We start from the raw sequence: 18257 nt of genomic DNA on the forward strand, positions 1-18257 counted from the left end.
TCTTTTCATGCACAGACTGTCTTCTCAGAGATCAATACAAATGCTTCTCTTACACATGGACTGAGTGGCAGCTTATCCTGCTATATACGATCTATAACAGCTACACTGAAAATAAAGAGTAATAAACAACATATAAATAACCTCAAATAATCACACAATATGCACATAAAGGCAATAGAGAAAAAGATATAAACTGCTAGTATTTGTACATTTGCTTATCAATACGGAATAAGATACGAATCACTGCTGAAGATTATATAACGTCTACTAATAAATACGGAGAGACGTATAGATATTTGCATATTATATAAGCATACAGAACCTGCAGTCTAGCGGACGCCCTGTGCGCAGGAAGTCATATATTTTAAAATACTCTTTCTATCTTTTCATCTCTTTATATTTTACCCTATATTTCGCAATGGTTTTATTGATACAAATTAAAAGCTAATTTTTATTATTAGTAGTGTGCATCACAAAAAGGCAACTTCGTTTTTTTCTCTTTTGTATACATATTACCCTACTTTGCCTGTGGTAGCACCCCCCGGTGAAGACAATTCACATGAATAAAATTATAAATATTTAAGGGGGTTAGTTAGAAGAAATAGAAACGACTTGTGCGACCTTTCCTTTCTGTGTATAATCATATTATAGGCAGAGCAGACTATCCTCTGTGTAACTCCTCTGCACACACAGCCTCTCTCAAAGAACACAGTACATGACATGGGCACCTACAGCAGGGAACACAATATATCAGACACCACACATGGGCATGGAAGCAATGACACACTACATGCACATACTAGTAATAATGTATGTTGTCACCTCCACATACTTAGCACTGACTCCCTGGACACACAGTGCAGCGCACACCAACAGCCACCTCTAGCAACTGAGCACCACCATCTTTATTCAGGGCACCAGCGGCCGGTAACAAGTTCCCACATCAAGTGTCACAAGGGAGCCCCGCCCAGCACTTCAGGGGTGCAGAGCATGCTGGGATACAGTATGTAGCACGTGGCAGCGCGAGACGTATCGAGCACAGGGTGCGCGCGGGTTCAATGAAGGATTATATACACACACGAGAAGTGTACAGGGCATATGCAGCAAGTGATATATATACATATATATATATATATATATATATATATATATATATAAAATGATCAGCCGCAGCAGCACGTGGCAGCGCGAGACGTATCGAGCACAGGGTGCGCGCGGGTTCAATGAAGGATTATATACACACACGAGAAGTGTACAGGGCATATGCTCGGGTCTGAAGCAGAGACACAGCTAACACAAGGGACTTTAAATGATCTCACCTTTATGCAGGTGCGTTCATGCAGGGAGGGACTGATGCACTAAGCAGAAGCAGTGGCCGGGTGGCGCTGATAATGACTCCTCCCCCCAATGGTGACGGATGGTCACATGGGTGTGACATCATCATAGGTCCCTTAGGCCACTTGGATCTAGCACCTACCATGGTCTAACGGCAGCCAGCAGCAGCTGGAGAGCAGCAGATAGATAGATAGCCGGAGCAAGCGCCTGGAGCACGAGCTCCACCACTGCCGCCCTCGCTACACCCCTGCAGCGGCATAGTGATTGCAGCAGTGCTCTCAGGCTGCAGCGCAGCAGGCAGCCACCCTGTTAGCCCACCCGTAAAAACCGCCACTTCTTCTGAAGTGCCTCATAAGAGCTGTCGCCATCCAGTCCCAGATATCAGTCTCTAGTGGTGGTCATTGTGCAGGGCCCCCGCGCCTCATTGTTACATAAAGGCATAAAGAATAGGAGTTTACCCAGAGTGATAATAATATTACACGTGCAGACGCTGATGTTTTTACAAGATAATAAAATCATTGTAACGTGACATTTATGTATATATTTTGTTTCATACAGGTGTATTTATCTGTGAACAAGTACCACTGGCACAGAGAGTCCCCTGCGGTGGTGTAGGCATCCCCGTCGATCAGTGTAGAAGTATGGGCTGCTGCTATGACCCAAGTAACACCGGAGCCCCCATGTGTTACACCAAAGCAGTACAGCAACCTGTAGTGGTGATCGCACCACCACCAGTGGAAAGCGAGACAGAGAAACTGCAAAAGTTGTGCATAAGATGTGCTAGCTATAGAAATCAGGGTCTCCTGGGTGGTCTCCTGGGTACTGCTACTGATCTTCTATTTGGAGATAAACATCCGGAGTGCGCTCCATGTGGTCGCCGTGGACTTCTGAAACGGGGTAAGTCCTGCACTAATGCTACATGACCTTATGAAGATGACATGATGACGAGTGTAGTACGGCTGACCGCCGGTCAGCTTACCGACGCCGGAATCCCGGCGGGGAGCGGTGAGTGCAGCAAGCCCCTTGCGGGCTCGGTGGCGACCTGTGGTCGCCACGGGTTCTATTCCCACTCTATGGGTGTCGTGGACACCCACGAGTGGAAATAGTCCCTGTTGGTCGGCATGCAGACCATCGGGACAGTGACCTGTCGGGCTGGTGGAGGTGGTCATGTGACTGTCGGTCAGCTGACCGGTGGTCACATGAATACCACCCCATGATGACCTAACGTCAAAGCTATACAATACAGTTATGGTTTTTTTTCTGATTATTTTAGGATTTAACCTCTTTTACAACCCTTGTGTTTTTTTAGTCTCAAACGTGATTTGTGTGTTTTGTGTGTGTACGGTCGCAGTGGGCGTGGTGTGGGTATGTCATTGCAAATGATTATAGATCTGTCCTCATACACTGAGCAGTTTTAAGCATATGGCACAAAACACCCAGCACACAGGTCCGTCTTAACAGCAATGTAGACCCCAGGGCAAAGCAATGCACTTGGGCCCCTACCCATCCTCCAGCGGTAGGGGTGGGAGGTGCTATCAGCGGCAACTTTGATGTCCTGCGGGCGGTAGGGGGTGTTCTATCTACTTCTCAGCATGTAGGACCTGGAGCTGTAATTTCTGCTAATTACTCCTTTACTGCACAGATGGTGGGAGATGCGGTGGGAGGGAGAACACTAAGCTGTAGAAGGCAGCATTGGCTTGAATTTAATACACCGGGTAGTGGTGGATATTGGAGTGGGCTTAATATTCATAGTTTTCCGGTAGGAGGGCAGCAGGGCCGGATTAAGCCTAGGGGTGCCCAGGGCACTTTAGACAGGAGGGCCCCGGTGGAAGGGTGGGGGAAGCGGTGTATAAGATTGTGTATACCTCCCAACATAACTCATTCCAGGAGTTAAAAAAAAATGCTCTTTACATGGACTTCACTCTTATTATGTCATTGTAGTCACCTGTGTTGAACTATTTAATTGATAAGAAAGGTGTTTCAACACAGGTGATTGCAATCATAACTTGAGAATGTTGTCCCTCCTGGAATGGGTCATGTTGAGATGTAAGAATTGTGTATATTAAATTTAGCCCAATGGTGTATATTAGATTTAAACAAATAGTTTAATAATGCCTGGGTACATCTATTTTATAAAATGTACTTATAGTGGAACAAAGACAACTTAAATAACCTTAAAATACACATAGAAAAATGTAATCTAATTTATCTTGTCACATGCAAAAATAGCAGCAGCCTCTCTACTACTTACACACTGGGACAGGACTCAGGAGGACTGTGTGTGTGTGTGTGTGTGTGTGTGTGTGTGTGTGTGTGTGTCTCTCTAGACCCTCATTAGATAACAAGTTACACAGGACTCAGATACTCAGGTGTGGAGAGAGCTGTAAGTGACACAGGGATCCCACCCTGTGTCACAGCTCTCCACCCTGCTGGTTGGCCCGGTCGATAGTTCATGAAATCTGATACTCCTGTGTCTCTGCCTGCACTGCATACTGTACTGCTCACATTCTGGCTGTCTAGTTCTGCTGTTGCATAAGAGGGAAAGCTAGTGATGTCAGTGTGCTCTGGCCGTAGGGGGGCCCTAACAAAGGGGGGCCCGGGGTACAGTATGCCCTGCATCCCCCCCTTAATCTGGCTGTGGAGGGCAGCCTGCTTGACTGCAGATATCTCCAGTTCCTGGGAAGCGATTTCTTAGCCTTTAATGGGATAAAAAACTAGAGCATCCCAACTTTCAGGACTTTACTAGGGACTTGGGCAGGGCCGTAACTAGGGGGGGGGGCTAAGGGGGCATGCGCCCCGGGTACAGGATTTGAGGGGGCGCCAAGGAGTTACAGAGGAGCAGGGTTTTTGTTGTTGTTTTTTTACCGGCAGTGCTGTGCTGCTCCTGTGAGACAGCAGACAGCTCCCAGGGCAATCTGACCCACCTGTCTGCCTGCAGCTGGCTCCGGCGCTGTGCAGGTGAGCTCCAGTATCTGGGATCTCTCCTATGCCGGCTACTGTCTTAAACTCTCTTCTTTGCCATGCAGTGCTGCGACTAGCGTGCAGTGCACTGTACAAGCTATAGAAGCGCACTGTGCTACCAGTTAGCAGTATCAACCTCCACTTTGCCTCCCAGATGGGGGGATTTGGTGTAGCTTATAGGGTATGTAGCAGTGACGTGCGGTGAGGTCAGGGCCTGGGAAGGCACTGCAGCTAAACACCCCCCCCCCCCCCCCACCGAAGAAAAAAAAAGTGCAGTCCCCCCACACCACTAAAACCAGCACCAGGCAGAACCAGCCAGGGGGGATAATGCCATAGCAGGGGAGACACTCAGTGTGGGGTCCCCCTGCCATTAAACACCCCCCAAACCAGTCAGCCCAGGGCTGGAATTCCTCGGAAAGTGGGGCCCCCAAAAAATCAAAATGGGGTCCCCCCTCCCGAGCAACAACCAGCACTGGGCTGATAGCCCAGTGCTATGCCCCGCACCCCTGGTGGCGGTGGGTGCGGGGTTCATTGTATGCTAATACATTGCTAGGGCCCGCCTGCGCCCACCCCCCGCTCCCCATACCTTTCCCAATCACTACGGGAGGCACCACGATCGGTGCCTCCCAAACTGATTTTAACACATATAATGATAGGTAAAATAATAAAGAAGATACTTATGTGTCATAAGTATCTTCTTTGTATTATTTTACTTATTAATGACAGGGGAGGCACTGCCTCCCCTGACTGCACGTCCCTGGTATGTAGTGTAGTAATGTAGTGCACTGATGTGGTGTAGCATATAAAGGGATGTAGTGCAGTGATGTGGTGTAGCATATAGAGTATGTAGTGCAGTGCATAGGGGCATGTAGTGTAGTGATGTAGTTCAGCGTGTAGGGGATGTAGTATAGTGATGTAGTGCAGTGGATAGGGGATAGAGGAATGTAGTGCAGTGATGAAGTGTTATGATATAGTGCAATGTATGGGGACACACAGAGGAGCATGTAGTTGAACACGCTGGCGGGGCATGTGACGCATACGGTATTTGAGGCACATAGGGGAATATTGTCCAATAGTATCCTCTTTTTTTCGCATTTTTTGATAATATGATTATTTTAGTCTTACAGAGTTTGTCTGTGTTTGTTTGCTTTTTGGGAGGGGGCGCCAATGTTCTGCCTTGCTCCGGGTGACGAAAATCCTAGTTTCGGCCCTGACTTGAGGATCAGAGTTCAGGAGCCAGAGCAATCCACTGACGTAGTAGAGACAAGTTACCAGTGTCCACAGAAAGGGGGGAGTCTCAGCTTTTGGATTATATCCTCAGACAAAATCTAAGTCAGACAGAACCAGAGATATCTGCTTGGGAAGAGCAACAACCTTGGATGGGGACCACTGCTTTGAAGTCAGATACAGAATCTCCAGTTTCCCAGGGCAGATTTAAAAAAATCTGGTACCCTTGAAAAAAGGGGCCCCTTAGCTATCAGCCTTATACTCCTGGGGCCCCTGGGCAACTGCCCATTAAGCCCATACGAAAAGACGGCCCTGCCAGCAAAACTAAGACGAGTAGCGTACTCAGGGGTGTGAGTTGACTCCAGTAGTAGTTTGGTGCCCCCCTCCCCCCCCAAAAAAACCCACACTACTTACATAATGATATAGATTGCACTCTCAGCAAGTGTACAGTGAATTGGCAGGGCTCCAGCTACGCTGTGATTCAGCCATCTACAACATGCAGAATCAAAGTTCTCCGGTGGGCCCCATCTCACAATCCAGCTGTTGCGGTGGGTGCACTTTGGCTTGCTACAGCACAGGCTGAGCGGTACCAGACGAGAGCCGTCCTGTCCCCTATTGCAGGTATTAGCTGGGACTGAGAAGGATAACTCTGCAGCAGCAGCGGGTGCACCGCAGAGCTCCGTTGGAAGAGCAGCAGTCACACTTGGATCCCGCTGTGAACCACATAGGTGCTGCGATAGATGCAGGAGTCCCTTCAGGGCTTGGAGCCCGGAGGCAGACATCTCCATTGCCTCTGGTTGTTATGCCCCTGAGCGTACTGTATTTTATTTTTATTTTGTGTCTCAGGGTTCTATGTACTAAGCGTTGGAGTCTGAGATAGATAAAATGGAGAGAGATCAAGTACTAAGCTCTGGAGAGAGATAAAGTGGACGGAGATAAACTACCAGCCAATCAGCTCCTAACTGCCATGTTACAGGCTGTGTTTGAAAAAAAAAAAAAATAGGAGCTGGTTGGTTGGTATTTTATCTCCGTCCACTTTATCTCTCTCCTAGGCTTAGGACCTTATTCAGCTTGATTTGCTATTGAGACAGAAATAGTGATTTTTTTTTTAGTCCTGCTTCTGCTAAAAATCGCAGCCGCCCAGAAAGGCCTGGCCGATGCAATCGCAAAATTGAGTATGCAGTCGCATAAACTGCGATGCACATGCAGGAATCCAGGTGGTCAGTCCAAGCTGATCGTAGCTGTGCTAAATTTAGCACAGCAACGATCATCTTCCCTGACATTCGGGGGGACGCCCAGCACAGGTCTAGTCCACCCCGCATGTCAGCCCCCCCTCCGTACAAATACAAAACCATCGCACATTGGCGATGCTTTTGTATTTGTGGAGTAATTCCCGGCCAGCACAGCTCCTGCGGCTGGCCGGGAGTTGATCGTCGCTGCCACTGGCCGCAGCGACTGCGCGAGACTTCACGCAGCCGCCGCGGCCCGCCCCCCCCAAAGGTCCAGCCACACCTGCATTGGCTGTACCGCGCCCCCTAAACAGTGGCTTAACGCCGCCGACCAGGCCCCTCCCTCCCTGCGACCGCCTCTGCCTGTCAATCAGGCAGAGGCGATCGCTACTGAACGATGGCCTTCGGCGCAGGCGCATGCGCAATTCCGAAAATGTTCTTATAGTTTAACAAAGACAACTTAACCTTAAAATACACATAGAAAAATAAAATAATGTATCTTGTCGCATGCAAGAATAACATCAGCCTCTTACTACTTACACACTGGGACAGGACTCAGGAGGACTCTGTGTGTGTGTCTCTATCTCTGGATCCAAATGGTTTAGTTGTGTAACAGTTTACACAAAACTCAGATACCCAAGCAGGGAAGAGGAGAAGCTGGGATCCCTGTGTCACTTACAGCTCTCTCCACCCCCCTGTCTCTCCTCTGGACGGAAAGCTCTATCGATAGCTCATGAAACATGATACTCCTGTGTTTCTGCCTTCACTGCGTATAGTCCTGCTCACATTCCGGATGCTGGTTCTGCTGCTGCTTAAGAGGGAAAGCTAGTGATGTCAGTGTGCTCTGGCTGGATGGCCCAGTGACCTTAACCCTCACCCTTACTCCTAATACCCTATCACTAAGACCTTAACCCTCACCCTTACTCCTAATATCCTATCACTAAGACCTTAACCCTCACCCTTATTCCTAATACTCTATCACTAAGACCTTAACACTCACCCTTACTCCAGTCCTAATACCCTATCACTAAGACCTTAACCCTCACCCTTACTCCTAATACTCTATCACTAAGACCATAACCCTCACCCTTATTCCTAATACCCTAGCACTAAAACCATAACCCTCACCCTTACTCCTAATAACCTATCACTAAAACCTTAACCCTAACCCTTACTCCTAATACCCTATCACTAAGACATTGACCCTCACCCTTACTTCTAATACTCTATCACTAAGACCATAACCCTCACCCTTATTCCTAATACCCTAGCACTAAAACCATAACCCTCACCCTTACTCCTAATAACCTATCACTAAAACCTTAACCCTAACCCTTACTCCTAATACCCTATCACTAAGACATTGACCCTCACCCTTACTTCTAATACTCTATCACTAAGACCATAAACCTCACCCTTATTCCTATTACCCTATCACTAAGACCATAACCCTAACCCTTAAGTCTTATTAGAAAAAGTGCACTATATAAATAAAATTATTATTATTATTATTATCATTCATAACCCCAAACACTAATACTCAAACACAAATACTTTAACCTTAATCTTAAACTCTTGCACTAATACAGTCTCCACAATTATTCCTACTACAGTACCCTAACATTAACACCCCAACGCTTACCCTTAATCCAAACCCTGACCCTATTACTCTAACCCTAATAACCACACAATAAGAGGGCAGACCAGATTGGCCAAATGGTTCTTATCTGTTGTCAATTTCTATGTTTCTGTTTCATTTATGCAGTGTTGATTAAAGGGGACGTTATACTACAGTACACACTCAATTTACACAAATACATAATCCTTCATACTCACATACTGTATATTGTAAAGTGTTGTCATAAAAATAAATTGCAACGGTTTTGCTAAACATTGCAGACACAATGGCTTCTTATCATCTGCTCTGCCCGGCCAGTAGCTGTAATGTGATTGCATTGTCCACTATTATTTTCACGTTTCAAATACATGCTGAAACCGCGAGCAAGGAGAAAAGGATTGGCTGCGCTCGTAATGTTGTAAAAGAAAAAAAAAAAAAAGATTAAATGGAGAGCTGACAAACACAAGAATAATATAAAAGATTATTTATTTAAAAATATATATCAATGAAGTTAACACATTATTATAAAATAATGATTATATTAGTATACTCTGTGTTGGCCCAAAATATCAAACAACAAATGGCAGCATTGATACAATTAGTAAATGATTGAAAAAGGTTATTGTAACAAAAAATTATAAATAGAACAAACGTATGGCTTCTCACTGAAAAAAATCATAAATTTCATAAGATAATAAATTCTCTAGAAGTACAGAGGCAACATGTACTACGAGATATAATGCAGTCCCAGCAGTAACTGATTGAGATATCTCTTATGGGCTATTTGTACCGGGCGTCCCCGGAGTGATCCAGTAAAGCCCTTTTGGTGTGTGAATAATTCAGATAAACTGCCCTAATGAGGGCTAATTCCCGTAGGCTGGGAAAAAGCTCTGCTTTAAACGGCTATAATTCCAGGGATCTCCCGTGAGCTGGTAGAAATCCTTTAAAGTGCCCACTTGCGTGCAGTGAGGAGTAACAGTTCCCTTGCCGTTATATATTTGGTTAACAGAGTAGATAGTACTTGCCGTGCAGCGGAGTATTTTCCGGAATAGCCAGGTGTAGGGAGGTAGGTAAGCACACTGGGACTTAGATGTCCGTACTCGGCAGCCGCCGCTGGCAGCAGATGGAAGCCGCTCAGTGAGAAACGCTAATCGGAGCCGTCCGTGGTGGATGATTGCGGTGCCAGAGTTGAATGGGCCAGCAGTCAGAGGGATGATGGGAGGAGCCTAACGCATGCTGAAACCGCACCTCTGTTCTATGAGCCATAAGAAAATTGCAGTGCACCTGTTTAGCCTGTAGATGGCACTGTGGATGATGCCTCACACATTGATTGTAATCCCTGAGCTCTGTATATACTGCGTATACATAGAACTAGTGATGCAATCGCTTTCATTCTCTACATAAGTAATGTTCATTTGGGGTTTCTAATATGGGACTGACAGTAGGATGTAGTCATGTGACCAGTAGCCAGGAGACACCTGCCCCTGGGGAATCCTGACATGCAGGGACTATTCCCACTCGTAAGGCTTGTTGCGCTCACCCCCCAGCTGGTATTCCGCTGCCGGAAACTGGCGGATGTATGCTGACCGGTGGTCTCCTAACTGCCAGTCACACATACCCAGCCCCTTACAGTGTATAATATGCTGCAGTGTGACAGGAGATTACACACTTCAACGCATTTCTCATCATCAATTTTTATTTTTCCTGTAGGTGCTGACTCGAATCCCGGGGAGGCAAAGTCATCTTCTAATAAATCCAAGAACTGAAGACTCATACAGAGAAACCAATATAAGCGATGTGTGTAGGTGTACCGCATATAACTCTATGGGGGACATGTACTAAGCAGTGATAAAAGTGGGGAAGTGAGCCAGTCGAGAAGTGGCCCATGGCAACCAATCAGCATTGATGTAACATTTATAATTTGCATACTATAAAAATATACAGAGCAGCTGGTTGCCATGGGCCACTTCTCCACTGGTTCACTTCTCCACTTTTATCACTGCTTAGTACATGTTCCCCTTTGTCTAGTATAGCACTATATATGTATGTGTAATTGAGTTACTGCCTGCAGTAAGATTGTCTACTATGCAGAAATGAATGCATCTAATGCGTCAATGAATCAGGGGGTTTCTGTACTTGCTGAAATAATCAGTGTAATTGAATAAAAGAGTCTGCTTTATGCATTATTTATACAGTGTCTGTCCTCTCTGGTGTTCCCCCTTGCATTCTACAATGGTGTATATATAGGTTGGGACTGACGCGTTTCACAATAACTCTGACACACTTACACAGTCTTTCTCTGTGCATAATGGGTAGTATAAGTACCAGGTGCATAATGTACAAGTGCTGCCTGCAGGGCTGGATGAAGGGCTACATGGGCCTGAGACAGAAAATGCTCAAGAGCCTATTGTGAGCAGTAGAGGAGCTGTGACCAGTCCTGTGTGGGTGTGGCTAGTCCTGTGTGGGTGTGGTCAGTCATGTGTGGGTGTGACCAGTGCTGTGTGGGTGTGGCCTGTCATGTGTGGGTGTGGTCAGTCATGTGTGGGTGTGACCAGTCATGTGTGGGTGTGGCTAGTCCTGTGTGGGTGTGGTCAGTCATGTGTGGGTGTGGTCAGTGTTGTGTGGGTGTTGCCAGTCATGTGTGGGTGTGATCAGTCATGTATGGGTGTGACCAGTGCTGTGTGGGTGTGGCCAGTACTATGTGGGTGTGTACAGCCCTACACAATCAGTCCAACACAATGTTTCCCTAAACATGTGAAAGTATAAAAACAGCATCATTGTGATAAATAGAAATACAGTTTTAATACTTATGATTTATTAACAACTGTGATGGGCCTATTTTTATGTGGAGGCCTGGAGCTCCATCAACCTCATTGTTAATCTCTCACTGGCTGTCTGCATATCTTTCCTTATTTAAAGTTCATCAGGGTCTATGTGCCATGATCTTCCACTGAGTCTGGGTGCACACTTGCCGATGCACATCAGATGTGACTTAGTGCAAGAATTTCCCTGCAAACGATATCGTTCATACACTTGAAGGGGTTATTCAGAGATGGACTCAGATACTGCATTCGCTCATAGCGGCCACATCCATTGAGTCTGCACACACGCACCGGTCATAGGGGGTAATTCGGACCTGGTCGTAGCAGCAATTTTGTTAGCAGATGGAAAAAACCATGTGCACTGCAGGGGGGGGCAGATGTAACATGTGCAGAGAGAGATAGATTTGGGTGTGGTGAGTTAAATCTGCACTCTAAATTGCAGTGTAAAAGTAAAGCAGCCAGTATTTACCCTGCACAGAAACAAAATAACCCACCCAAATCTAACTCTCTCTGCACATGTTATAGCTGCCTTCCCTGCAGTGCACATGGTTTTGCCTAACTGCTAAAAAAAATCCTGCTGCGATCAACTTGGAATTACCCCCAATGTGCACTGCAGGGGGAGGGGGGTGGGGGGGCAGATGTAACATGTGCACAGAGAGAGTTAGATTTCGGTGGGTTATTTTGTTTTTGTGCAGGGTAAATAATGGCTGCTTTATTTTTACACTGCAATTTAGATTTCAGTTTGAACACACCCCACCCAAATCTAACTCTCTCTGCACATGTTACATATGCCCGCCCTGCAGTGCACATGCTTTTGCCCAACTGCTAACAAAATTGCTGCTACGATCAGGTCTGAATTACCCCCATAGTGCATGGGCACGACCCTTCATTTTGCGGTCGCATTCTGTAAGGATGTGATTGCAAAGTAATTGACAGCAATGGCCATCGGGGGTAGGGAGTTGATGCAGCATTTGTTGGCCCTAGTCCACACAACGCAGACGTGTCCGGACTGTTTTCATGGTGGCCCCATGATGTCACATGCAGCCACTACAAGAAAAAAATGGCGCCGGGCCACCCAGTAATGGCATATATTTCACCTTTGCTGAACCTAATGCAGTTCTTATTGAGTTTTAGACTCAGGCTGGTCAGTCCTGTGTCACCTATCACTAGCACTGTGCATTAATGTGGTATATGTAGACAGGATCACCCTTAGGTGCTTAATTTTATACATACAGTAAGTTATACTATACTGCAGTGGTTCTCAAACTCGGTCCTCAGGACCCCACACGGTGCATGTTTGCAGGTAACCCAGCAGGTGCACAGGTGTATTAATTACTCACTGACACATTTTAAAAGGTCCACAGGTGGAGCTAATTATGTCACTTGTGATTCTGTGAGGAGTCCTGCAAAACATGCACTGTGTGGGGTCCTGAGGACCGAGTTTGAGAACCTGTGCTATACTGCATTCCTGGGATTTGCATACTTGCCTACCTGACCCTCTCTATGAGGGAGAAAATGCTCTGTTCCTGGACTCTCCTGGTAATGTATGATTGCCATCACCTGCGGTGAAACACTTTTCTTATAAATTACCTAGCTCACCACAGGTGATGGTAATCATACATTACTAGGAAAGTCCAGGAACAGAGCATTTTCTCCCTCATGGAGAGGGTCAGGTAGGCAAGTATGCTTATAATGCATGTGAACACCCCAAAGTCAGTGCCGGAGCATAAAACTGAGTGTGGGGTACTTAAAAGGACCAGGTTCAGGTAAGATCAGAGGCAGGCCTGTTTGCGAGATTTTTCCCCTCAGACACAATGGTGGAAATTTACTAAGCTCCTCAATCCATTATAGTTTGTCTTTTTTTTTAAAGTGTGATCTCGGGAATTTAATAAACTCAAATCTCGGCAGTGTTGGGGCTATTCGTATTGAGAAGCACAGCCATCCACAAAAATACGAATCAACAGACCATCGGTCAAACAGGGCTGTTATTTTATACTACACAGTTATTTACGAAGAATTTGTATTCTCAATCACTGCCGTCAATAGCCAAACACTGCCGGGAAAGCATAGAATTCGTACAGAAATGGAGCTTTCAAATAGACCTGCATTTTGCTGGCGCGTTTTGATAGTCATGCACGGATCAGTGAGATCCGTGCATGCTTCTCTATGCAAATGTGTGTATAAGAATTTGAAAAATAAATGTGTGGGGTCCCCCCTCCTAAGCATAACCAGCCTCAAAATCTTTGAGCCGTCTCGGCTGTTAAAATACCGGGGGGGGAAATGTGTAGGGTTCCCCAGTATTTATACAACTAGCACTGGGCTCTTGGTCCGGTCCTGGTTCAAAAAATACGGGGGACAAAAGACGTAGGGGTTCCCCGTACTTTTAAAACCAGCACCGGGCTCCACTAGCCAAGAAGATAATGCCACGGCCACAGGGACCAATATAAATGTGTCCCCCGGCTGTGGCATAACCCCCCCCCCACTTGTCACCCTTGGCCGGGGTTCCCTGGAGGAGTGGGGACCCCTTAAATTAAGTGGTCCTCCCCTCCAGGTACCCAAGGGCCAGGGGTGAAGCCCGAGGCTGTCCCCCCATCCCTGGGCGGTGGATGGAGGTCTGATAGCCTTTAAAAGTGTAAAAAATAGAATATTGTCCTTTTGCTTTGGATCTACAAGTCCCAGTAAGACTCCCCCGCATGCTGGTACTGCTGTCACTACAGGATCCGGCAGCAAAACAGGGCATGCCACGTCATACCGCTGTCCTAATTGGCTGTGCGCTCCTGGCCTGTCAATCAGACAGAGCGCACCGGCTATAATGGAGGATTGCGATGCTCCATTATTACCAATGGTGGGAACTTTGCAGTCTGTGGCTTACTACAAGGTTAATTGAGGTCACCCACAATAGTGAGGACAATTAACCTCGCAGCTAGCCACAGACCACAATTTTGGGGGGACAGCCTCGGGCTTCACCACTGCTCTGTGGGTGCCTGGAGGGGGGACCCCTTGATTTAAGGGGTCCCCACTCCCCCAGGGAACCTTGACCAGGGGTGACTAGTTGTGGGGGTGATGCCACGGCCGCAGGGTACAGTATAAAAGTGTCCCCCGGCTGTGGCATTATCTTCTTGTGGAGCCCGGTGCTGGTTTTAGGGGGTAATACCCCCCATGACCAGTGGCTCGTGGAGCCCGGTGCTGGTTTTAAAAATACGGGGGACCCCTACGTCTTTTGCCCCCCGTATTTTTGGAATCAGGACCGGACCAAGAGCCCGGTGCTGGTTGTATAAATACTGGGGAACCCCTACACATTTTAACCCCGGTATGATGTCAGAGACCCACCCCGAAAACACCTGGGCCGCCTGCGTTTTTTCTGACACACCCAAAAAATGTCAGGTTTCCACCCAGGAATCCCAGCTTCCTGTCAGTCAAACAGCAACTACATTGCGATTAAGCAATTTCTGTCACTATTACCCCTCACGTGTGCTAATGCGAATGCTACGCATATGCATTCGTTCGATAATTGCTCAATTTGCGATTATTCTGACTAGCAATCCATGCTGAATTAGGCACTAAGCTTAGGCAAAATGCTTGGTAATGCCGGCGCTTTTCTAGACACTTCCAGAAAACGGGCAGTTACCTTACCACCCCCAAACATCCGCTTCCTGTTAATCAACTGCGTTCGCCTGTTGATAAAAAAGAAATGCAGTATTTTTTTGCACTTTGACCTCACGCCTGCGCACTATGATCTGTATGCATGCGCAGTTGTTAGATAATCAGCCCACTGTGCAATTTCACACAACAGTGATCAGGTCTGAATTAGGCACATTAACACTATAAACAACCATTACCATAAAATTCACCATCACAATTTACCACTGGAGGAACATTTAGCTTGCACTAGAAAGTATAAGTTGCACTGTCAACATTAATAAACACCCTTTTTTAAATCATGGTGGGATCAGCTATGCATCAGTGAATACACTTTTAAAACAGTCTGTCAAAGTCGAAAAATATTGCAGTACACACATCACGTACAAACTACACACAGATGGCCTCCGTGCATGTACTTGTTCTGCCGTGCGTGCGCATATTCGCAATTTGCGTATGGTCGCTCCCCCGATCCTGTGCATTAGCGCGTGGTATGAGTATTTACGGTAGAGTATGTGAACGCATGGAAAAGCCATCAAAACACATTACATATTTAATCCAAATAGTGCACAATGTACACATAGTCTCCCTGTACCACGTCAGCAAGTTACAACAGTTTAAATGGTGACAGAACAAAGGGATTCACCTGTACAGGATAGGAGGGGACAGAACAAGGTTATAAGGTGGTGTTTGGTATCCAGCTGTAGGGTATTTTAAGGGTAATTTTCCGGTGTTGGTTTGGAGAAGATCGCACGTTCCTGGGGATAGTTATGTGCAGGAACAGAATATAGATATAAACTATATTTACTGTACATTAGGTGTGCGACAGGAACCCAGAGGAGACCACCCACAAGAGCATCTGGAACAGACATCGCCCACCTATTCAAACCAACCTATGACCTCTCCTGTACTGTAAATGACCATCCCTGTGTCCAATGGACAAAGAGATTACAGTATCCATTGTGTTAAGTTTTGTAAGATTGTATAAAAGGCGCCAGCTGCAGGCCTGGTCACACAAGACTCTTAAAGTTATCTATCTAGATGACCGAGGACCAGACTGGGTAGCGCGACGAAAAACAAACAAGTATGTACCATTGACTGTAGCCATTTATCTATTGTATTGTATTGTTGTTGTAATCCCCCTTTCAGTAATAATACGTTGGTGTGTCGGAACCCAGCATCTTAAATACAATCTGGTGTCGTGTTTCCTTTCCCTGCTAAGGTTCAAAGTGTATTTACAGACACTCTGGCTGCTGCATTGTGTTAACAGGGTATAGGCCTGTGTACGCAAACTGTGTAGTCACTACGCCCTTTAGGCGTACGTATGCAGAGTGCGTACACTGTGCAACCTTGTGTACGTAAGGTTTGTGAATAATATAAAGGTGAAAGGTAAATTACTGCGGCCGCAGCGGCTCAATATTAAAGTGTATCAAGTGTTTTTAAGGTATATGCTTTTTAATCCTGTAAGTAAACCAGCATTTATAATTGGGGGCTCATCGTCCGGTTTCCACATACTCACAGCCTAACAGGTCATAGCAGACTTAATCTATCTGCAAAGGGTGGAAAGAAGTTATCCACGTAACCTTTTCTTGGTCGATGGATACACTGAAAATCCTACTTGTGTGCTGATTAGATGACGTCTGCTCTGTATGGTCTGCAGAGGTGCTGGTAGAACCCGTAAAACACAGGAAAAAAGCAATTTAAAAATTGGTGAATGTTTTTGGCGAAAAAAAGCGTACACAAAAGTGCACTGATACTTTGCATACCCTCTCACATTGTTGCAAAACAAAGTTCAAATAAGTCATATTGTGTATGATTCAGATTGGATTGTTTATCTGTTAAGTAGATTTAAAAGTACATTTAAAAGTTGCTTCATAGCCTTGATATAGTTTTTTTTAAAACTCAGGCCTAAAATAACTTCTTGTGCTTGTATAATGTGTGATTTCTTTGTGACAAAGGAAGCCGCATGGTCTGTCCTCCATTTTGGACTAACCACATGGCCTGTCCACCATCTTGTGTAAACCTCCTGGATGTGGAAGGGGGAGGAGCAGTGGCCATTTTAGGAAGGTCATTTTCTAAATAGCTGGTTTTCAGTCTGCTCAGAACAATCAGTTTCCCTTGTCACATCAAGCACTATTTATGATTTACCAATGCATTTATTTAACCCGTGCCATAGTTAATTACAAATAGTTTCAATTGGGCCTAGTGAGAGTAAATGGTGAGATAAATGCTTGGCTTGATGTAAGAAATTGCACACAAAAAAGGAAAATACTTATTTTTTTTCTCTTCTTCTTTCCCAGGATTTAGTTAATTCTCTGTTTGCTATAGGATAAGCCATTGAAATGCAAATTAACCTGTGTAACTGCTTTTTCTTAGCAGTGAAAAGCAAATAGCTCTGATATGCAAATTAGAATCTCTGAATGGGTAAATGAGTCACATAGAAGGCTAGTGAATGATACATATATATAATATTATTATTATAATTATGTGTATATTTATATCAGTGTATGTTCTGCAAGATAGTTATTCAATCTGAATCATATCATTTAAATTATTGATTATTGCTAGATTCATTATAGATCTGTGTGAAACCGGATACATTTGTTGCTATATAGTTAAAATTAAAATAAAAGTGTTTAAGGAAGTAAATATAAAGTAAAACACGCAGGTCTGGCCCGGTCGTTAAAGGTTACACAGAACTAGTGTGGGTTGTGCTTGTGAGCGATTATAGTTAGCATTGCTCACATTTATAGAAGTTGTGTGATTTGTTTTATTACGGACGCAGGGTTTTGTACACGTGTCTCGGACAAAGTACAGGACTGTGCACGCAGCGTAAAAGACATGCACGGTCGCGTGTTTATGCAAAGTGCGTAAGGGTGCGGGCGCTAAGTACAAATTACACAATAGTGTCGTTTAGTAAAAAGGTGGGACAGTAGCCATGCTACAATAGCACAAAACTACCCGTTTTCTAAAGCAGATTAGTATAAAACTTTTGTTTAAACTGTATTGCCTCTGGGGGAGTAAAAAATTTCTGTACAGAAAAAAAAACAGTTGTATTTTTGTGAGCTGAAAGCAGGAGTGAGTGGGTTTGAACCCCGGGAAATCGGGATCCCGTCGTTCGGTAAACCAAGTGAGCGGAGGCTTGGCGGCGTGAGGGGGCTGACTCACATTAGTATAGGATTTGGAATACGTAAGTTGTGTGGAGATTTACACAGGAACATGGTAGGGAATTGTGAATTGTGTTGTGACCCATATTTTTGATACGCTCCGGCTGAGGTTTCGCAGCTTGTGATTCGATTCCAGTGGTCGTACGGCAGATAGGTAACAAGTACCTATACGCGGTGTGACTGGACCGCGCGTTTGTGGGTGCGATATATAGCGCAACTTGATACCCCTTTTGCGAGCTTTTGTGTAAAATCGCGGTAT

At 45.5% G+C, this 18257-nt stretch overlaps 1 protein-coding gene and 1 long non-coding RNA gene across 3 annotated transcripts in view; one reads left to right on the forward strand and one right to left on the reverse strand.

The window, feature by feature from the left end:
• Positions 1 to 9617, reverse strand: part of LOC134988053 (uncharacterized) — a 101655-nt gene extending 92038 nt beyond the window's left edge. Inside the window, exon 1 of the long non-coding RNA XR_010193595.1 lies at positions 9396 to 9617. This is a non-coding gene — a long non-coding RNA (uncharacterized LOC134988053). The remainder of the gene's footprint in view (positions 1 to 9395) is intronic.
• Positions 1 to 10541, forward strand: part of LOC134988032 (trefoil factor 1-like) — a 66483-nt gene extending 55942 nt beyond the window's left edge. For both annotated transcript variants that reach the window (XR_010193579.1, XM_063950520.1), the window contains 2 exons: positions 1894 to 2232; positions 10081 to 10541. Coding sequence is in view for 1 of the 2 variants with exons in the window: in XM_063950520.1 (XP_063806590.1) it covers positions 1894 to 2232; positions 10081 to 10136 (395 nt within the window). In the remaining variant the exon portion in view is untranslated. The remainder of the gene's footprint in view (positions 1 to 1893; positions 2233 to 10080) is intronic.
• Positions 10542 to 18257: the final 7716 nt, after the last annotated feature.

Source organism: Pseudophryne corroboree, chromosome 2 (genome assembly GCF_028390025.1).
Source record: "Pseudophryne corroboree isolate aPseCor3 chromosome 2, aPseCor3.hap2, whole genome shotgun sequence".
Classification (NCBI taxonomy): Eukaryota; Metazoa; Chordata; class Amphibia; order Anura; family Myobatrachidae; genus Pseudophryne; species Pseudophryne corroboree.